This window comes from Mugil cephalus, chromosome 6 (genome assembly GCF_022458985.1).
Source record: "Mugil cephalus isolate CIBA_MC_2020 chromosome 6, CIBA_Mcephalus_1.1, whole genome shotgun sequence".
NCBI lineage: Eukaryota > Metazoa > Chordata > Actinopteri > Mugiliformes > Mugilidae > Mugil > Mugil cephalus.
The window spans coordinates 8,017,196-8,040,517 of NC_061775.1; the positions used below are offsets into that span (position 1 = coordinate 8,017,196).

Consider the following 23,322-nt stretch of genomic DNA (forward strand, 5'->3'; position numbering starts at 1 on the left):
GTCATCTCCTTAGTTCTTAACCCACCTCCTACGCTGAATTGCTGATTCATTCTGTTATCTCAAGGTGCATTCAGAAAAAAATTCTTTCACTGTGAAAGAAATGATAGTCAACACAACAGAGTACGGGAATTGGTTAAATTCTCACTGGCTCTGGACTCAAGCCACTGTTTGCAGCAGAGCCGTGCCCCTGCTAAGACAGTTTCTTGTTTCCATAATAATTTTTAAACTATGCACCCTGAACAAGTTTCATTGGATTCTTGTAAGCCAGATTTGAATTTTTAATTGCTAATTCCACATAAAATTAAACCCACCCATCCCCCGATGCAGAGGTTGTATTAATTAGTCTGATCTGTCTCTTTGTTCCCTGTAGGATTCCCTGCATCGGTTCCAATTGAGAGATCACCCCCCACTGAGCGTATCAACATATCCACTCCTCAGGCTCCCAGAGGAAGCCCTCCTTTTGCTCCTGGCTCCAGTAGCCAGTTCCAGTGGGCTATCAAGTCCATGCGTAGCTCCAAACTAGGCCCTCCTGGAAATGTGGACTACGTGGGTAAGCACTCCACCTGGGAGCCGATGGAAGCCAAAGCTGGTCCACTGGAAGTGATGACCTTGCCCACTTCCCTTCGACAGGATAACCCTGAAAACTATTCGGGGGAGGGCAAGGACCAAGATGCAGAAGGGGCTAATACTCCACCTTCCAGAGGCACATTAGGGGAGATAGAGGGGAGTGGAGAAGGGAGCAACTTTCCTGGTGGATTTGGATTGAAAGTCAACAATTTGGCCGGCAGCGGTGTCAAACCTGAAACCGAAGCTTCACTCAGTCATAGCGACTTTGTCACCGTGGCTTCACACACTACTCTGTCCCTGTGGCAGCTGGTGCAGCAACCTACTACCCCACCTCCAGCATCCCAGGAGCCAGACACAGCAGAGGAGGCCAGGGGAGAGATCCTTTATGTCCAGCGGCCTTCTGACAGTCTCTCGTCTGCCTTGTCACGCAGAGCAGAGAGTACTTCAGGTTCAGGTTTCACTCCAGTTTTTAGGAAGAACAGCAAAGGCACAAGCAGGAATGAGGTGATGGCAACAGAAGCTTTGATGGACGTTCTGACAACTTCTGAGGTGACCACCGTGGAGCTTTCAGACAGAGATGCACAGAAGACGGTCCCCGCCACCACAGCAACCGCCACAGAAATTCCGTCCGAAAGCTCCCAGACAGAGGAGCCATCTATTTCCATATCATGGGTTCTGGAAGAGAAGGAGACAATGACAAGCCTACCCGACCTCTCAGCAACTCCAGCAACCAGTGGAGGATCTCAAACTGCTACTGGAGTCATTCAGTTGACCACCGCCACATCAGACTCCAGGGCTGGCTCCACAGAAGCTGAATCCCGATCTGCAGTTTCTGAGTCCTTTGTTGTGGGAAGTCAATGGACACCGTCCAAAGGCCCAAAATCAGAGGATCACAAAACCTCTATGACAACAGACAACAAAGCCACAAATAAACCATTTGACATCCTCATACCCAACTGGGCGTTTGGGCTGAACCCATCAGGTAAGTGAGCTCCGTGGTGTTCCTAGTGAAAAAAACTGTCAGCTTCATGATTAAGAGTAATTGCCTAATCAGTAGCTATTTATTTAATTATGTATGCAGCTCAACGAGGGGTGAAAAACAGTATGATGACAGCAGTATGGAAACACTGCTGCATGCCCTCCACAGTTCACAACCTCTGCAAACCTCCTCAAATATACAACATATACTCTATTTTCTTACTGTTGTCACTTGTTGTTTCATTTTACATCTCTTTTCGGTACCCTTCCTCTGACACACATCATGCATTCTTAATCCAGCCTGGTTCTTTCCTTTTGCATTCACATCCTCCTTTCCTTGTCCCTTCCTCCCACACCGGCATCGAGACAGCTCCAGACAGCGAGGCAGTGCAGTGAGGTGAGACCAACTAGGTCTTAGTGAAGTAATTAGTGGGTCAGAGTGAGTGCAATTAGGTGAGCTGGGTAGAGGCAGAGATCCTAGTCCCCAACAAATCAATGTGGACACAAACTACAAGATGGGACTCGTAATTGACTGTGGTCTTTTCTCCTTCCTCATTTTCTAGTTTGTTCATGTTCAGTCTGCTCTTTCTCTAGTGCTCGGTTCAACGTCCGTCTCTCGCACTTTACCCCCAAACTCACTGTTCACAATAATAGCAGTGTCTGTGCTGATGTCTCAGCACGTTCACATTGATTTCTTTTGATAGTTAATGGACCTGCTACTGTGGCAGACAACCACAAAGTAAATGAACACTGCAAACACTCATTTCTCCCTTGTCTAAATTTGTAATCTTAAAAAACACTCTGTGTTTGCTCTGTGTTTTGTGTGTCTTTCTCGAGTGAGGAATGCTCCTGCTTAAGTAAAACTACTCATTCATCTTCAGCTCTTTGCTCCCTGTATTTTCTGGGAACCCATCTTTAAATTATGACTTGGGTCATTAGACATTCTGCTTGGTAAAGTGCATTTTTAAGTCTGCACGTGGAAGGGACTTAGCTGGTACTGTACGCGCGTCTTATAAAAATAGCGACCATTATCTGAGTAGTGATTTTTTTCCCCCCACAGAAACCAAGTGAACCTTGTCAAAGGATGATTTCTGGTTTACGCGTGAGGCCGGGGACTTCATATCTTTAATAACTGCGGGACAAGAATATTCTGATGAGATTGTGATTTCAGGAGAACGCACCACAGCACCCGTAAGAAAGGCTCAACGCTTGCCCGTCTCGTTTGTTTGAGGTCGAGTGCCGCATTCAATATTTTTTCCATTTTCTGAATGCTTTCCTTGGACCATGCCCGCTGCGATCCGCTACGCGATCATTTAATTTGGGGAACGTGTAAATACTTCAGATTGATTTCATTTAGAAAAATAAATGTAACTGGGCAGCTCAAGGACACTTTCTGTCTTTCTTTAAATTCAATTGTGGACTCCGTACTCACTGCTGCGCATCCTGCTGTTTATTTCATAAGAAAATTTAACAGAAAGCAGTCAGTGCAAGGGGACGCTTTGTCTTTATCAGAGTGATATCTGAATTGACTGCGTGGCCGTGCTCTTGTTGAGTGATTAGAAGCGTGAGACCCCTCCCTCAGTGTGACCTTTCTTAGTTGTCAGTTGTTAGTGCAGAGCATATTACAGCAATGGTTGTCCAAACGTTGAAGCAGAGACAGAGAGATGGAGAAGAGGAAAAGGACAGGATGATGGACAGCACTGGGGAAAAAAATAGAGAGTCGGGGGGAGACGAGAGATGGGTGAATGTATGCGCTGCAATGTTGTGGGCAGGAATACACAAACTACTTTAATCAGTGATCAGAGACTACACTAACATGGTCATGTGGGCCTCTAAGGAGCACATAGCTCCACCTCCTCTTTTCTTTTCATCTCCCTCCTGCTTTTTTTTCTTTACATTTTCCTTCCAATCATCATTCATTGTTTGTTATTGGAACAGACTCGGCCCCTGTGTGTCTTATTCGGCCATAAATCTGTGTGATAAGACACTGGTATATAACGGCAAATCCAGCTTTTCCAATTCCCCGTCGCACTGGCCTCCAGCTAAACCCACACAGACGAGTGGACAAACACAAACATAAAAAAAAACTTAATATACCTGAAGAAGCACCATGCCAAGCTCCCTCTGGAGTAAACCTCGATAATCCATCCCACATGTCGTACCATCAAAAACAGAATAAGTCTTAATCCTAACTGTGAACACTTGGAGAAAGTAAACACGTTTAAATTTATTTCTTTTTTAATTGCTCACATCTTCATTTCCATATTGTCTAATCTGAAAAGCTGCCCTTACTGAAGTTTCTAACACCACAAAAAAGTTACAAAATTGATTTATAGCCCAGTGCATTCCAACAAGCACGGAAATTTACCGAATGGTTCGGAGCGTTGGCACCCTGCCCTTTGGGGTGATGAAGCAAAGGAGTGCATACAGTAATATCGGCTGTCTGTCCGGGCTTTAAATTACCAATGCTGGTCTGATACTCGGGCAAGCAGGGGACAGGATGCCTATGAGTTATAGTCGTCTTGACTCGAGCCTTGTCCCAGGCTCAAGATGGATCAGACCTCTGGCAACATCAATAACATGGCAGCCAGCCCTCAACCAAATTAGAGTGTTAAATTTGGAGGAGAAGAGCCAATAGGTTGTCGTATCTGTGTGTAGGTGTTAGTGTGCGTGCATGTGCGTGTGTATTGTGGTGGAAGACGGAGATAAATGGAGACGGGCACAGGCTGGGGTGGCATATTATCAGTGTGGGTCTGTGGATAGACGTTCAGCTTGTCTGCCGGCTGCTGGAGTCCTTGGATCGGCTGTCTCAAGCAGCAAGAGGCCACATTCTCAATGCTGCTTGTAGAAGTCTATTGATTTTCCTGCTTCTCGCTCCATGTGTCTCCAATCTTTTTTTTCTCGCTATCCTTCTTACTCTTCTCTATCTTTGCCTTACTTTTTTTTTCTTTCATTTTTTCCACTTCCCATCTTCCTGACTTTATGTCTTTTATTACTCCTCTGGTCATTGTTATGACTCTCCCTGGCATAATGTTTTGATGGCCTCTTGAACTCCAGTGTGATACAACACAAGGCAGTCAATTGCTGTCTAGCTGTACCTGACCCTCATACAATCCTCAGCCTCAGCAGGATTCACTTCGAGTCACAGGCGTTCTTAAAAAAAAAGTGCCACCTCCCTTTAAGTCCATCCATCAGCTGCTCAACTCCAGGTCTCGCTTCTTTTTTCTTCCCACAGTGTAATTCCACCATTTTTCCATATCAAGCACTCCTTCTGAATCTAATCCTGTGCCACTGGCTGCTGCTTATTAAATGAATGGGATTTGTTAAAGAACAGCCTTGAGGGACACTGGGTTCTATTGCGGTGTGGGATGAAACACACGGCTCTGTGCTGACTGAGCACAGGCTCTTTGTATCCGGTTAACCATGGGAATAACGGAGCAACCAAAGTGTTGAAAATGAGCTTAAATAAACTCTGCAGAGAAATCACACTGAGCCTTTTGTGTACATCGCCGACTGTTAATAGTGATAATGCATATAAGTCGAAAATCCACAGAATTAGTGGAAAGTCCCTGATGTGATTCTCTCTGTGAACACCTGTCTTAACCCTGGGGAAAATGCTGTAGGCCTTGCTAGAGTTATACCAAAGGTGGTAGATATAGTCCATAAATAACAGCATGACATGCTACAGGTATTCAGTGCGTTTACATGCACGTGAAAAAAACTAATTATTGCCTTAATCGGACTCTAGCTGGACAACAAGTGCATGTAAACACGTTACTCTGATTAAAGAGTTCTCATTATCCAATTAAGATATTCAAATAATGCAATTGGAATTTAGTTTTCTCCGCCATGTATACACTTACTTGCAGTACTGATCGGATAATGCGTGTGCGCATGCTCGACAACCGCTGCGCTGGCGTGTGACTTGGAACAAAAACATCCAAGAAAGCTGGTCGCAGAAGAAAAAGAAGAGAAACGGAGCCGCTAGAAGAACCGCCTGAGGGATAGCGCATATCTTACCTGCACCATAAGTAGTGCACGTATTACGTAGGAGATTAAAAGAGCTGTACTATTATCCGTCAGGTTGTTGTTTGAGATGCCGGTCTGCCGCATGAACAACTTTTGTATATTATATGACGGTAATAGGTCAACTGGAAAACGGAATTTACGTGGTATTAACCGGCTGAAAAGACACATAACGCCACCTAGTGTGGAGGAGGAGGACATGTTCCCGTTAGTTATTCGATTTTTTTACGCTGCATGTAAACTGGGACAGGGCTGTAGTAGGAAAGTCGAATTTGATGATTTCTTTGCATTTCCTGATCCTTCCAAAATAATGCTAGCACCCTCTAACCAGTGTGTGAATCCATGACACACCAAGCTGTCAGCTGAGTGTTTGTTAGCGGTGGAGCATCCATGAGTTTCTGTGACTCTAGTTCCGATCCACTCCTGTCAGAGGTATTTGTCTGATTGTTTGTTTGGCTTAGAGAACCAGTGCACGATGAGAGAAAAGGAAGTGATGACTGTAAACAAAACAACAAACAACATCCCAATATGTGAATATTTTTGCAACCCTCTGATCATCTAGGATAAACAAACTGTAGATTGACTGATGAACATGAATCAGGAGAAGCCCTCTGGTGAGCATGTTCGCAGGTCTTGCTAGCTTCTCAACCTCTCATCCTTCCAGTTTCCCCTTTTGAATGACAAATTCAGTCTACTGCCACCTGGTGGTTTAAGTAGTTACTTCCTTTTGCACAGTCGTAGAAAGTACAGTATGCACTAACTAGCCAGCTGTAGTGTTGATGGTGTGCTCCACTGAAACTTTTTGATCCAGACAAAGGCTACATGAGGCAGCTGTCAATGCCAGTAGTCAATTTAGTATGTCCAGCCTAAGAATGTAGCAGTAAGTCTAATCGGAGACTGCAGTCTTTAAAATTCTTTGTTGTTGTGGACAATAACAGCCGTTTTAACCCTGTTCGTTGGGGTACGGAAAACTAACTAATTAGTGGTGTTGATATCAAAATCCAATTTGTCGTGTAAATCTTCTTATGATGCAGTGCAGATGTCAATTCGACCTTATCTTCCAACATAAAAAGCTATCACGCTAGCAAAACAGGTCGGACAAATAAGCATTTAGCAAAAATAGCACAATACAAATCCGTGGCATTTTACAGAGCTGTAGGTCTGCTCACTTCCTCCCACGTGAATGAATAAATTAGACCTAAAGCACATTCTTTGGAAGTGTTATCAAAAAGTTTTATGGATTGCCGATCTTATGGCAAATGTGGCTTTGCTAACTATGCACATGGCCAAGTATAGTTTTAGTTGCTTTTCATCTTGCAAAAAAGAAAAGAGGTAACCTACACCAATCAGGCACCCTTGTTCCTCCAAACCAAATGGGACTCATCAGAGAATGGACTTGGGCCTTCTGAGGGTGTGTTATTAGTGGGGGTGTTTAGATCCTATGGGCTGAGGGGAGGGTCTCTGATAGTTGATCAGTTTGGGTCAACATCTTGTGCTGTTTTTCATGTTTTTTTTTTAGTTGAGTTGAGAACACTGAGTGACATAAAACAGCCTTGAGGGGAGACAGAGCCTCCAGCGAAACCTGATCAACCTTTAGGAAGTCCAGATGTGCATCACAGGCTCAGACAGATTCAGCAAATGTGTTGAATCTGTTGACATAACAGTTTTCAGCAATAAATTAGTCTCATCTTCGTGCATGTTTGCAAGCAGAAGAGCTCAATACATTCCGTCTCTCAATGGATTACGTCAAGTGCTGTGCCCGGAAAGGTCATTTTAACAAAAGTAGTGATATAAAATGCAAATATTTGCATTTTTGCAAAGTGCTGTTGGTTTGCAAACGTTAAAGTAGATCACAGCATCTGAATAATTCAGTAAGGAAATTTCTGTCCAGCAGGCAAAGTGCTCCAGCAAAATATCTGTTATCGGTGTTCACTGACATTTTGGGGAATGGAAAGTGCTGATTTATACATGTAAAAGTCAATGAAATTTGTAAAGCTAATATACCATCACCATTTTGGTTTACTATTCTGCAGTGAGCACGAAAAAGCCCAGAAAGCTGTTGTCAACAGGCACTTCGATGGCATCATAAAAATGCTTTATTATCTTTGCTGCCACAACAAAACCTGGTGATTATTCAGCTTCTAGGAGCCCCGTCACTAGCAGCTGTATTTTATTTTTTAGATTGTATGACCCAGCGCTCCCATTATGGCAGATGAATGACTGATTCTCTTGACTGTTACCAGTTGCAGATCTGCACCAAAATTGAAAAACAAGTTTTGTTGGTGTTTTTATGAACATTCTCTCCTCTCAGAGGCCTCCAAAGATCTTTTGGGAACCGGACCAAAGTGAAATGGGAACCTCACTAACACAGGAACGGTTGCTCCTAAGCGTCAGCTATCGGCTACCCTGTGCACAATATATGCTTTTTGAACATGTGTTTGTTTTATTATTACTACAGCTTTGAGCTCACATATTCATAAAGCACTGTTGTGAGAGGATTTGCAGTCCTTTCTCCCACTTATCTTTTCGTAAGTCATCTTGCTATTCCCACGTCAGCCAAATACGATGCATATTTGCCGCTCTTGGCTCCTTGGAAACATTCAAAACAACCGGCTCAAGGATGAACGCGGCTAGAAACAGTAAAACTTTTAGCCACATAACAAATGAAACCATCAAATGCTGGAAGAGGCATTTTGGCCTCTATTTAATTGTAGACGTTTTAATTTAGCCGCTTCTCTAAACCAGATAAGAGAAACCCTCTGGTGAGCCATATGTCAGCCCATTAAAAACACAGCCAGAGATTCACTGAGAAAAGTTGTTTTTTTTATTTCCCCCCAAAATGAATCCCTGTCTGTGGGAGTTTATTGTCAGGTCCAGGCTTAGGGCCCCTGAGGGTGCGTAGAGATTCATAAAGCAAAATGCTACATCCCCTCTGTGTGTCACCAATTGGGGGATGGATTGAAACAGAGGGTTTGACAGGGTGTTGTCAGATAGAATATAATCCTCTGTGTGGAGTCATTGTGTGGCTGTGCAGAGCAGGAGAAACTAACCTGGCCGGGTTATGTGACGGTTACAATGGAGCTTTCAGGTACCATCAGATTAAACGTCAGGAAGCTGCTTCCTTTGGCTGAAAGGATATTTCACCTCTCTATCTTACAGCTCTGTCCCCTCAGCTCAGAGGTCAGAGAAAGCAGACATAGCGTTGTTCAGATCACTTTCTGTTTTATTACCTCTAAATAAAATGTGTCCAGATGTAGATTTATTAGACTCTATTATTCCTGGAGCACAACCAACAAGATTTGAATAGCAGCCTCCTTGATAAGTTTCTCCCGCGCTTCCATTCTCAATTTCCCATCAGCCACGCGCGTATCCATCAGTAATTTAACCAGCCGCACATGCGGCCGCACGTCGTCAAAAACGGAGCAGCCTGCCATCGCAGTTAACAGGGAAATGTATGATTTCAAATTGAAGTATTTTCGAGCAACAGAGAAGTGGCAGTGGAGAGGATGAGTGCACCCAGCTGGGGGTTTTGAGCTGCCAGATTGCCTCACCGACTTCACTCCCTCTCACTCTCGCCGGCGCTGAAGGCGGAGAGAGGAGCGGTGGCAGGGGTGTCTGGCTCCCGGCGTCAGTCACAACGCATCACACAGCAGCCTGCCCCTCAGCAGGTACAAAGGTTGAGGGGTCCCTTCATGTAGGGCATGTCAGAGACACCCACAGATCGGTCCCGGCGGGAAGGATCCATGGGGGGGACGGAGGGGGGCCTTTCAAATTGGGAAAGGTGGTGACTATGGGAGTGTAAATAATAAGTTGATGAGCTTTAAGGGATTGTTTGCAAATTGCGGTTGTTTAATTTGAGGAAAGAGGCACGACGAGGTCATGTGAAGTAGTTCTTCTTTGTTTAGGTTTAAACAAGTCACCAAGCAAACCCTCCTGCCCACATGCGATGTAAGAGAGCATGAGTCCCCTGTCTGAGTGTGTGTGTACTTGTTTTACTTATGTTGTGGGGACCTACTTCTGTTTGCTCTCTCACACTGCAGGTACCCGAATTCTTGTTTTAGGACTTTATGATCGGCGTAAGGGTTTAGGAGACAGGATGCGCCATGTTATGTCCTCGGAGGGATGGAAACTGTCTGTGTGCGTCCTGCTTTTTCATTGAGGTTGTCTTGTATTGGCACAACACGTGCAGCGCCAATCCAAGGTCAGTGAAGGCTCGTCCAAGCAGAAACAAAGGGTTTTCCCTGAATAATTATATTAGGGACACATTCCACAAAGTTTAAGTAAACAAATAAATAATGCACACCTACTTGTAACCCAATACCAGCCTCTTGTCCGGCTGCCTGATTTGCATGCTCCTCCTGTATAGTCACACCTGGACTCAGACCTACATGTGTGCAGAGGGGCACTGTGGATTTCAGATTCAGGGACATACCAGTGCTTACTGAAAATATAACAAATATAACAACTGTATCCTTATCTGTGCCCCTTTGGGCTTCATATCAGTCACGCGCACTATACTGAAATTTCAGTGGATGTGTAACAACACAAATTCTCCACGTCATTCTATGAGTAATTTAAACTATGAACATCACAGACAGTTCCTCACTTCTCTCGCATTTGTGTTCATATAAGATAGTTTTGAATACTAAAAAACTAATTCAGTTGAGCCTGTATTATCTCAAGACACATTCGAGAGAAGAACGAAAAAAGGCACCTACTGTGTGTTGAATGTGTTTGTGATGATAAGCCAGAATGGATTATTTTCCTGTTACTTCGACAGCCCAGATAATGCAATTTATTTAAGATGAACGGAGATGCTACAAGCGTCCCTCTTGTAACCGCGGGACCCGCAATTTGTTCGCCGAGTCTCGCTGTGCAGGCCAGCAGAATTGGGTTGTATTGAACTGCGCCGGCGTGTCTCTCCTCGCTGGTCCTCTGAAAGCTGATTCAGTGTGACGCTCGGTCCACAAGGTGCTCGGTAAAAGCGCATCGACTGCTTTCTGCTGTCTCGGGATTCTGGCGCTGTGGCTAATCGTCGCTCTCACGCTTTTTTCGTAGTTTCCGTGTCTGTGTGTGCACGTGTTGCTTTGTGCAGAGAGGAGGAAAATGTTGTTTATGCAGCTGATAAGAGTTAATGTCAAAAGTGGAAAGTTTCAATTCACACTAGGTCTGTGCATAGAAATTGAAAGGAGGAACTGCAAATTGTTTTTTGTGTTGTTTATGGAATATATAAGTTTTTGTCCCTCTTTTGTTTTTTTGTCTCCACAAGTGAACTTTCTCCATTAAATATGAGTGACACGGATACTCACAGTGTTTAAATAAATAATATCATGGAACAGGTTAATACTTTGGCACGGTAGTCTGAGTAATCCAGTGTTGATTGCAGCTTTACAGCGTTCATAGAAATAATTAATGGATTATTATAGTGGATCACATTACCTGACAGGCTGCAGTCTCCTGTCTCTGTCTGTTTCTACCTTTTTCGCCCATGGACCGACAGTCCCTTATAGGTGTGTATGAGCAGCGAGACAGGGCTCAGCATGTGGCCAGACAGACAGAAATAGCTGCTCCCTGCACCTGCAGTGCCCATCAATCCTACTTTGTCAGAGTCTGCTCCTCTCGGGCTCAGTACAGTAATCACATCACTACACCCGCTCCATGTACAGCCTTCCCTCTACGATATGAGCGGATTCCCAGAGGGTGCAGGGTGGCGTCTGCAGCTTTTGAAGTGGCCGAGCTGGGTTCAAGCTCCCATTCACAACTTATAGGACTTGTCATTTTGTCCCCGAGCTCTGACTTCCTGCGGGTTTTAATAGCCCTCTGGGGCAGATCAGAGACTCTAATCACCTGACCCAGTGGTATTCAAGAGCTTTCTTCCGATTGTAATTTTGTGAACTTAACACAGTTGTGTGTCTTGATTAGTTTTATTAAGATCCGGCTTCACAAACCAATCAATCGTGACATTAAACGCTGGAAAATGGACTACATGGACAAGGTATTGCTGAAAAACAAGTTCCCTCTGTCTCCTGGCAGCCACCTCTTAGCCTTTCAATTAACATGTCTTTCATTACTCAAGTGATTTTGTTCAGTCTGACACAAATGCTACCGAGAAATTATCAGAACCATTTGATTTGATCTTTCAACTTGAAATTAGACGTATTGGAAGTACCTTTGATGTGACAGCTGGGCAGTATTGCAGCTGAAACGACAAAAACGTGTTCAGAAGGTGAACTGATTCGCTTTAGCCAAAGCAAGCGTTTTCTCTATTTTTTTATCACGCCGTTCATGCCACGACACACAAGCATGTTATGTATTGATTCAAGCTGGCAAAAGGACAGCGTGAAGATCGGTTCCAGGGAGTTGATGCTCGCTGACTGTCTCCGTTGTGTGCATGACCTCGTACGCTGCAGGGCTGGAGAGTTTAGTGTAATACTCCCGTGCACATTAAATTGTCTGACTCCGCAGACTGGCAGCTGGGGCGCTGACATCATCAGCAGAGACCAGAGCTGCTCCACCAACAAGTAAACGTAACCTCTGTCTCGTTCCATCTCCCCTTCTGTGCTCTTTCACATTCCTGGCCTCTCTGGCGTAGCTCACCTCTGTAAATCAATCACCGTGAAGTAATCTAAGACTGTGTGGAGGGGAGGGGGCTGTATCTCTATGCCAGGGAGGAGCGTTATCTATATTTCAGCAGAAATAGGTTTTATATTTCCCCGGTGTGCATTCAGGTTGCTGTTGCAGTAATTGTAGCTCATCTGCAGTGAGTCACTTGTCCGTCCAGAGGACGCTGATCCGCGGATAATATTCAGAGTCTGCTGGCCTCTGTCCATCATGTCAGGAGAGAGGTGGGGATTTGATGTCACGCAGGTCAAAGAGATTATTCAGTGGACCGTAGATTTGTCTGGTCAAACAGACAGTGCTTGTTGATATTTAGGATGGTTTTATTTTTCTTCACATAACAAAAAAAGTCTTAAAGGGCTGTTTCTTAAATTCATCTTGTGGTTTTGGCCATGATCATGTTAAATAGTGTGCCTCCTTCGAGGTCGGCAAACACAAACAGCATTAAATTAAAAGTTGAGAGTTGTGTATGGGATCTGACTGGCAGACACCAGCGAGGGTTTTCCCTCTCTCACATCACTTCCCGTTTGCCGCACGAAGGCAAACTCAGACATTTTTATCCAACTGTGTGTTTTGCAGGTGTTTGGCCTAAAAACTTCCCGGTTCATATCTGGCAGACTGTGTTCACAGGTGAGATTTTAACTTGTTGGGGCCGTTAAAAGTGGAGAAACGCTTGGCAGCTGTGTCGTTGTTCCGTTATAGGAGTAGTTAATAATAACTTTCCTTTATTTCTACGGCATATGGATGTCTGATCGCCTAGTGTTTATCTGTGCTGATGCCAGACACGCATCAAAATCAGTTACCAACATGATGATCTGTTGGATCCAAACCTCATCTTACTGTAGGAACTAGGCCTCTAAGTCGCCTTGTGCCGGTGGTGGCAGGGAATGTTATATGTGCTCAGTCTTATATGTGATTTTGTGTTGGGTGTTATATGCCATATGTGCTTATGTTATATGTTCTTATATATGCCATGCGTACGGACTGAAAAGCAACTCTCCCCAGTGTCGATAAAGTATGAATCTGAATCCTGTTTAGCTTAGGTAATGTTTCCATGATTGAAAATGAGAACGACTATTTTATTTGGTTCAACTTAAATAAGTACAAGCTTAACTGTGGACTGTAGATGTTACTGATGAACCCAGCCGACATGCTGCACTGACAGGAACACGTTCACTAATGCATAATGTATCGCTTCTAAACATGTAAAACACATGTTCGTTGCATCCATCATGCAAGTACAGCACAGTATAAATATTTCACACCACAGGCTAATAGAGGCGTCCCCATCGCCGCATTTTCGCCCGTACTTTGCAGTTCAGCACTGCCATTCATTTTGCTCTAACCGTTGATCTAACCATTGTGCGTGCTTCAGTACCTTTTAGGCATGTACTGTAGCATTAAATTTTAACAGGGCAGCTCTTGCAGGGCCCAGGTGATGGCTTATCTCGCTCGTAGAGGGGGAACACTCGAACAGGCTGAGGCATGATCTCTGTCTCAGCAAAGCTATTACAAGGTTCAGTGAGTCTAAGCACAGCCACACTGTGGGTGATAAGCAGGTGTATATACAGTAAACGTAAGTGCGTGTGTGTGCAGTTTCGCCGCGTGTGCCGCGCGCTTATTCATGCAGAGTTCAGTGTTTCTGTCAGCACAACCTTTTCTGCCACCCTCCACTCATCGGCATTTGCTAACCGCTCGGCTTCAGGCTTCACAGGATGCGAGACATTTCACGATCCCCTTTAATGGCCCATTCGAAATCCTAAGAGTATGTGTGGAGTTGACACTGAGAAGCATCTCCTTTAATATGCCACAAAGTTAAGATAATCTCTTTCCTGAGTGGCTTCGACAAAACTTAAGATGACCCCCACGGAGCAGGAAATGTCACACTTTCATAAATCTGCGCACAGGATGGAAGAGATGTAGCAATATCTGCTCAGTGTCAGGAAAGAAGACTTCACATTATCTGTTTTGTGACTACGCATTTGCGTCACACTGGACCCTGTAAGGCTCAACGTGCCTCTTTCTCTGTATCTGCTCATCTCCATGTGTCCGGACGGTTCTTCTCTCTGTCCCTCAGACTTTAGCTTTCTCTGTTTCTCTTTCCATCTTTCACCACGAAAGAGAAAGATGCACAGTTGCAATGGAAGAAGCGACCTATTTTGAGACCAGTGTGTAATTAATCATAAGCGAGCAGCCAGCATTAAGGGAGGAAGAAATGTATGATAGCTCCCTCTGTGACTTTCTGTCCCTCCCTAGCTGACACTTTTTCACTTTCTCTCATTCAGTCCATCTCTCTCACCCTCTCATGCTTGTGCTTCTCCATGCTAAATTTTAATTTGTGTCCTCTCCCGTCCTCCCTTGCACAGGCTTTTTAAAATATGTTTTTACTTGTATATTCATCTTTAGTTAATGTGCATGCACACACACCATGTGCAGTCTTTCCTGATTAACACCAAAATGCCTTCTAAAGGAATAAATTCCCCGATGCGAGCGTGTACCGAAGCACTTACGTGTGATGTTGTGGCCTGATTCCATGTGTGTTTATCCATTCGTGCAGAAAATTTCCTTGGATGGAGGTTTTGCTGTTGTCACACAATCCATACCTATGATTTCACCACTCAGCCTTCAGGCTACTGTTTGTGGACAGATGGCGAAGAACACTGTCTCATTCGTGTGTAATAAGTCGTTACTAATTGTCTGCAGATTGGATCAATGTCCTATTCTTCCCCAGCTCAGCTCTCTGTCTACATTACCGTAGTCGTTATCACCGCTGGTAGATTGTAGCTGGGTAAATTTCCCTCTAAAATCATTATTAAGGTGATGTTGCAAGAGCTGGTTGCATTATATCGGGAATTGGGTACGTTTGTGGAGGAAATTGGGCCCAACATTTATGGCGTACGCTCTTATGTGGCCACATGTTTGAGTAAGCAGTTGGCAAGCACTGTCTTCGCTCTAGTTTTTCTTATCAATTTTTTACAATGGCAAATAAGAGCTATGTGCAGCATTGAAGAAAATGGCAGCGCCAGCCTCTGTGGTGTGATTGCATGGTCATGGAGATGTTCCTTTTGCCTCCTGAAGCCTTCCTCACTGAGACTTCTCCATGACCTGGTCCTCAGCTGTCAATTGCACTCGCCGCCCTTTCCACTGCAGCAGACATCTGTCCAGATTGTGATTCACCCTTAAGAGACATTTGTCTAGCTGAGATTTAGAGCTAAAACTGCAGGCTGAGAAACTCGGATGTCAGATTCCTCTTTGGCAGTGACGTGTCAGTATGTGTGACTCATGCAGATTATAGGTTTGGGAAGGGTTTTTAGACCACGCAGGTGCATGTTGTGTAGCGATCCCAGTGTAAATATTAAGTTTTTTAGCTTTATTGATTCGTAAAAAGCTCAAATTGCCACTAGAATATGGGACCTTCATTTATCGACCCGAAATGGTGAATCCTAACAACTTTGAATTTAAATTTAGTCTGAAGCACTACTGTGCTTACACATGGCACAGCTTCACAACTCTCTGGAACAATCTCATGCAAATGGAATACATTCATATATAATGCTATTTATAAAGTGCATTGATTAAACATGGGCATTTGAAAAATCTTACAGTTTTTTTTGCTTTGTCAGTCAGTGTACAGGTGATTTAATCAGCATAAATGTAAAATTATCCCTACATTACTGCATAGTCCGCTTCTACACAGGTCTCTCCTATGCGCAGGAAATGGATGGGTTTAGGACTGGGACTGGGTGGTGTGACCAAAAATGTATATCGCAGTATTATTGAAAATTTTGATGGTTTTACGGTATATAATTATATAAGTGTTCACAATGTTTTCTTCTGGTTGGGAGAAGAGTTAATGCAGTAGATAATTCCACACTAGTAGTAAAATAGGTTTGCATGGTGGTGTGTTAGCAACTTTATTCTGACGATCCTTGCCAAAAAAAATATTTTTGGTCATTGGTCAATTTTTTATAACCAAAAAACTCAACAACCGACACAGCACCATTTGTGTCTTCATGGTTTTCCTGTTCTGCCACTTCATGTCGGACGTTTCCATCTTCACCACACCTGCAGTGACACAGTCGCACCATGTGTGTTAAGAAGCACTACAGTGAAAATGGTCTGAAACAGTGTCTTGTGGTGCACCGTTCCAGACGCGTAGTCAAATACATTGGTATACCAGTATATTAAAAATACATATCATAAAAGAAATATTACTATTCAGTATGATGACCAGTATACCGCCCAGCTCTAGATGGGTTGTCAGGTGTTTGTAATTTCCTTCCTCACCACTAGATGCCAATAAATCCTACACTCTGGTCCTTTAAACATGAGTAATCATCAGTGTATTCTAGGTTTCAGTCCCTCCATGACATAACAATTTTGCACACAACATTTCTAATGACAGAGAAAATAAAGTTCTCCACTTAACCACTCTTGCCCTGGGCTTTTGAAGTTGTAATTTCGCCAGGGAGAACGCCACAGTCCCTTAATGCTGCTAGATCAATACACAGTAACTGCAATGAATTAACCAGTTTACACATCAATTTATCAAGATGATGAGGCAGTTACCCTTGAGAATGTGGTTAGACCTTTCTATAACCTTTTCTAATTGTCAAATTAGTGTAAAGCCATTACAATCTAAAGAACAAAGAGTTTCCCTTTTTCACAGTGGTGAAAACCTTTTGAGACAGCTCTGCTCCCTAACTTAGCTAAAGTAGGGTTGGTGGAGTATTGTTTTCAGTGTCATGTGTTAAGTTTGATGTTGTTATATTCTTTACCATTAGCTCTTTCAAAAGGCGCTCACATACATAAGAGTTCAAACTGCATAAAAAGCGTCCTTGATCTTTCAGCGAAGATGCTGAATCTCACAGTGGAGAGAAGCCACTACTTGGCACCGAAACAGTTATATAAAAGTGCTACACAAGCCTTAAATTATCTTTTCAAATGACATCCGCTATACGTTACCGTCATGAAAACACTAGTAACCACTGGAACCTTTATACACTAGTATAAATATGTGAAGATTTGTCGCGTATTGGAGCACACTATATCAGCAAATTTAGTGATGCAATAAGGTAATGCACTCAGTACTCTCAGGTGTGGCTACACCACAAAAACAAATTATTGTGGCTGCCACGCAAGTGTAGCATAGTTTCATTCACTTCACTGATGAGGGAATGGCACAGAATTACATTAGAGAATAACTCATTTTACTTTCATTAAGTTTCACTTCTGTCTGTCAAGGCGATTAAATGACTCTAAAATGGCAGCATGATTAAATTAACTGAGGAGGTGAAGTGAACGATGTGATGGCAATACCACTATTTAGTGGCTCCCATTAAGTTTGAGTTGTTGGCCCCATCCCCAGTCAACACAATAAAGAGCAAATTTGGGAGTAGTAGAGAACATGGCGTTAAAAATTTGTAGCACCACTTTTCCCCAACACTTAAACTTACCATTGAGCTATAGCAGGCTGTTTCTCAGTGTATTTCGACTATTAAACGTAACTGGCTCTCAATCAAACTAAAGATGTGTATCTGTAAGTGCACATATTGTACTAACTACTGGTTTTATACCAGTTTACTTTTACCCAAGATAAGATGAGAGAAAGGTGCAGTGTAACAGAGCCAGAGAAAACTAGACAGTAGCACACAGAATCTGAGAGAAAAAGAAATAATAATAAAAAAAAACTCTAAACAAGCTTAATTACGATGTAATGAAACCTGGTTCCTGGCATTTATGTGGATGTTTCTTTGATACGTACCACCATGTGAACATTGTGAGTGACTAAGCACATCCCCATGGCAACAGCAAGGGGATGTTCCTTGCATCCTGGTGTTCTGTGTAAAAGAAAACGTGATACATGAGACAACACCACCGTCCTCCATTGCTCCATGTTCGTTTTAAGTTCTGTCACCAGTGGACAGGGTCAGCGTGGACGCTATGGTCTGCAGCTACACAGCTTCATGCAAAACAAACTCTTGTATCTGAACCAGCGGTAATCTTTTTTAAACAATTTGAGCTCCAGTGACTCGGCTGTTGGGTTGGACCACACGAGCCAGCCTTTAATTCTCCATGTCTAAATGGGACTGTCGCCAGGTCACCATTTTTCCTTCCTTAGACCTCTTTTAAAATGTACTGGCCACTGCAGAACAGGAACACCATAGAGGAGCCGCAATTACAGAGCTTATATATTTTTTTAAAATACACATTAACATGAATTAAACATATCTTAGTTGAGCCCTTCACTCATTCAGCGCACCATTTCACACAGAGCGCCACACTAGACCTGTCAATCTAAGCTTCCTGTACACAGTAGGTCCCGCCCCTATTGCTACAGGGGCCAATCAGGATTCCCTGCATTTGGCCAAGAGCTTATTCAGTCCCCATATGAAATCCACACTGGAATATTATATAAATACAGATATGTGTAAGATTATATTTACCCCACAGTAGGCCACCCCACTGTTGCACGTTTGAAATACAAAAAAATGAATATCTGAACCTGTGTATTATTTGAATAGCTTAATATTTAATGCAAAATGATGATGAAATAATAATGTATATTTATAAACAGCACTAGGTTGAGTTTAATATAGAAAACATATAGTAGGTAGGGGGTCCCTACTTAATCTCTCATCCGTTTGGGGTCCTTGGCCTGAACTGAAAAACGTTGAAGACCCCTGCTCTACCCCAATCCTCTACCCTCAGTAGTGATTATGACCCGTCACAATGACATGGCTGATTGGTGTGTATGTTACTGGATGATATTTTATAGGTGAATTGTATCTTAACTGAAACAGCTTCTTTCTTTAACCTCTTTTCTGAACTCACTGCGTTCAACCCTGCTATCTAAAAATTTAAACCCCATCATTCGCTCACTATCAACGTGTCCTTTTTGTGTTTTTATTTCGCATATCACACCTCAACCCGTCATTGGCCTTTAAGTCGTGTACACATGTATTCAAGTTTTTTCCTCTCCGTTGTTGGATTAAGAAATGAGCTTGTCTCTAGTGGGTTTTCTCGTTCAGCAGATCACTTTCTGTACTTTCAAAAGCATCTCTTCCACCATCTCACCTGTGCAGTGTGTCAACAGAAGCCTCTCTGCAGTGGTGGGAGTTTATAACCCTGTTTCAGAGTGTATTGAGCATACGCCCACATTATGTCTTATTAGCCCGCGATGTGTCAAGGTAAAACAAACATCCAGAAACGTATGCTTACACGTATGCAGGAACACAATTGCATAATGCTAAATGACAGTAGTTCCCGACTTACAGGAGAACTGCACTCCGTGTTCTGCACAGCTTCCCTCTTCTCATTCATCATTAAGTGAGTCTGGGTGTTATAATGGAAAAGATGCAGTGCATTAGATGGCCTGACAGATTGTGTCAGGGCCTCCAATCCTATCAGGACTGGATAATAAAAAGACACTTAATCTAGCCGGCTCCCCGTACACCTACTTTGCACACGGAATAAAAAGTCCTGACGGCCGCTCTGTGCTCTAACTGTCCTTCTGCGTTGTCCTATTTTTAAGTATAAGAGCAATAATTACGACCTAACCCGCTCAATCATCTGCCAAAATATTTCACACGAAGAGACACTTTTCCAGCAACCTGAGATGTGTTTATTACCTTTCCTGTAACACAGTGATGTGCCGTACAAATGAGTTCCTGCAGCAGTATGCGTGCCTGGGAGATGATCAGCTAATTTATGAGGACCTTGGCTCATCAGTAAGACCTGAGATATTAGGCAGGAGCACGGCAGGAGGGGGTCGCCTCAGCACATTGTCCTTCTGGCATGCGTCTATTTACCATCATTCATGATAAATAGGGCCACGACAGACGCAACAACAGCTAATCTGTCACCTTGTAGAAAGTCATAGAGACAGGGATGTCTCTATGTAGCGTCGGCCCACCCTACCCTCCTTCGTCTCTGTCAGAGAGCAGCCAAAAGATGGACACTGTAAGGATAATGACATGAGCTCGCTCAATGTCTGGTATTGTTTGCTAACTTGAGTTAATCCTCCTCCCCCATCCCTTTCGTGTTCTCTGTCTTTGCAGGGGAGAGTAACCCATGCCAGACCAACCCTTGTCTCCACGGAGGGAGCTGTCTGCAGGAAGGTGACGGCTACAGTTGCTACTGTCCTCAGGGCTTCTCCGGAGAAAGCTGCGAGATCGGTGAGTCACTGCCAGCCCAAGTCAGAGTGAGGAGACCTCAGAGGTCAGCAGCTGCAGACAAATGCTGTGTCACTGTGGAGTAAGGGGAAGCGACACAGGCCACAGGCATATACTGCTCTAACATTTAGCCCATGTACTCTACTGTGCAGTAATGCAATGGGCTTTTTTCCTTATATGTCCACAAGGACTCCGGATCCGATCTCAGTGCACTGAGAGCGTCTTTTCTGTCAGGTCCAGCAGTTCGGGATCTCCCTGACTGAATGTGCACAGGGATTATCCATATGCTGCAAGTCAGCTGTTTGTGCCGGGGGCTGCTGAAGGTGCACTGTGTCTGCTCAGCTGCGTGTGCACGCACGAGTGTGTTTTCACCTTCGGCCCCCAGGAGCGGCAGGCAGCTCATCTTTCCACTCAGCTGTGTGATGGGAGAATGTGGCTGTCAGAAAATGGTGGTGCAGTGATTTAGGTGTGCGTGCCTTCATGTGGGAGGCACAAACGCACAAGGACACGGGCCACAGAGGAGCTCTGAGCTCAGCGAGGGGTGGAGCTGCTGATTAAAGTGCGGTGGCAGCGGTGGCAGCAGCAGCACATGTTGCTGTGAGTGAGGGAAGATGTGAAGAATAAAGGGGAAGAAACAGATGTGGCACTGGAAGAAAGTTCCTCACAGAAATGTGAAAAAACATGAACAGAGCAGGGTCTCAATGATGATACATAGCTGGTGGTGACAGGTGTCTTTCAGCATAGTGTAGGAACTACATAGTGTTATAATATGGGCTCTAAAGCATCTAGTATCCCATCTTTGGCTTGGTATCAAATTTTTAGCTTTCTTTTGGCAGTCGCCTTATTTTTAAATACGCTGCCCTGTGTTAGTCTGATTTTCTCGAGCTCTGTGTCCCATATTCGTCCATGCAGAGAGACCAGGCTTAGCTGCGGTTTCAAGGGTCATCACTTATGAAAAGAGGTCATAGATCAGGGGCCAAGGGTCAACAGAGGACTATTGTCCTGAGCGTGATTACCAATAACCTTCCACACTCGGATCCAGGAGGACGTATTGTGCAACATTTAGGTGTCCCCATGATGCATGAGATCAGTCCACAGAGATCAATAATTAGTGACATATGCGCGTTAAATGCATGTATTACACACACATGCGGTTTGTAATGATTTGCCGCAGTCGATTTTGGTTCGGTGTGTTATTGAGGCATTTAAAAACTTAACGCTTTGTAGGAGTAACTGGAGTAAGTTGGGATATTTTGGCGATGAAATGCGCATTCGTAGAATATTTGTTATGTACTGATTACTTCTGCACTCGTGTGTCTGCCCTTTGGCTTTCTCCCCTCAGGGGGGTTTAATTGCCTCTCCCAGTGCTGCTAAAGTGTTGTTGTGTCAATTGTGTTGCTAAACCGCCGCATATCAGATGGTTTTATTATTAACTACGCAAAAAGGTTAATTGCCTGCAACAGTAAATGCTTGACCGCAATTTCACCTCAGTGCTGATTTGGAGTGAAAAGTGTGTCTCAGTAACTGTAAGATGTTTCACGTCTGCATCTACTGTTTCGTACATGCAGCTGCCCAGCTTATTAAACACCCTCCTACTTTTTCTTCTAATTTCATATCATTTTAGATTCAGCCACCACAGCCCTATGACAACCAGCGAGGCATATAAACCAGTATCTGCTGCACGCGAAGTGATTACTGAGGTAAAAGGCAAAAGAAAAGGCCTTTTGGGAATTCTTAGGGAAGAAGCTGCGGTATTCAAACCCCGTGTCCCTATTGTGGGCTGGAAGTTAATATTTATGGAGGTATATTAAAGGAGAAAGAGGGAACTTGTGCAGATCACAGCGGCGATGTTTCCTTAGAGGTTACTGTTCTGTTAATACCCAGAATAAAAGCCAAACTATAACCAGTCCATGACACAAAGGCACAAAGTGAACAACTGAGAGGGACTGTGTTTACTTTTGATAATCTGTTCAAGAGGAAAGTATTAGAATAACTGTGGGACAGCCAATCATTTCTCTCTGGTTGCAATGAATTCAATCCTTCTTGCACATGTTTGCCCCACTTAAAAGATTAATGAAGCTGGACTTGATGAGGGATGTGGATCTGTACTGTTCAAGTGTTTTCCTTTCAATAAATCAATATGTTCAGTCCCATTTAGGGATTGCGCAACATCTGTTTATTTATTTTTTTCAATGTCAATGTGATGAAAATTAAGTCAAGCGTAATGACCGAAAGAACATGATCGCAGATGCAAGCGGCCGGAATGAGTTTCCTTCGCAGGGATCCGGGCTCAGCCTCGGAGATGGGGTAAGGAGCTCGGACACACGCTAGGAGTTCAGAGTAGAACCACTGCTCCGCCACGTCATGAGGAGTCCCTTGAGGTGATTCGGGCATCTGGTAACGACGCCTCCCGTTAGAGGTGTTTCGGGCATGTCCCACCGGAAGAAGGGCCTCGGGGTCGGCCCAGGACTCAGTGGAGGGATTATATCTCCCGTCTGGCCTGGGGGCATCTGGGGATTCCTCCGGAGGAGTTGGTGGAAGTGACTAGGGAGAGGGCTCTCTAGAATTCCCTTCCCTTCCCTTCTGAATAAGCAGAAGACTAGGACATTGATGACGAAGTCAAGTTGCCACCGACCAGTTGCTGATGATATCACTAATACTATACAGTAGAAAGTAATGCTTTGCATCAATGGCGTCTATATTCTTGACCTTAATACGTATGATGAGGACAGACAGCAGTCTTCTTAGAGGCGTCTATGTGGTTACTGTCACGTGAACCGACTCATGGCTCCACAGTGTACAGAACTCCTCTCTGATGTCCAAAAGCTAACATGCCTAAACTGAGGCCTAAACTCGTCCTCACTGGTTCATCACCAGTTTTTGCCATTTTGCTGCATAGTGTCAAGCAAGTAGTTCCAGACAGAAGTTTCACCATCCATCTCTGCTACTTCAGAAAGTC

The 23,322-nt window shown here is 43.9% G+C and overlaps 1 protein-coding gene across 1 annotated transcript in view; it reads left to right on the forward strand.

Annotated features, from left to right (window-relative positions):
- The window catches only part of ncanb (neurocan b), a 142,149-nt gene that overhangs the window by 63,234 nt on the left and 55,593 nt on the right, over positions 1-23,322 (forward strand). The window contains exons 9-10 of the mRNA XM_047587719.1: positions 371-1,549; positions 20,250-20,366. Coding sequence (XP_047443675.1) covers positions 371-1,549; positions 20,250-20,366 — 1,296 coding nt within the window. The remainder of the gene's footprint in view (positions 1-370; positions 1,550-20,249; positions 20,367-23,322) is intronic.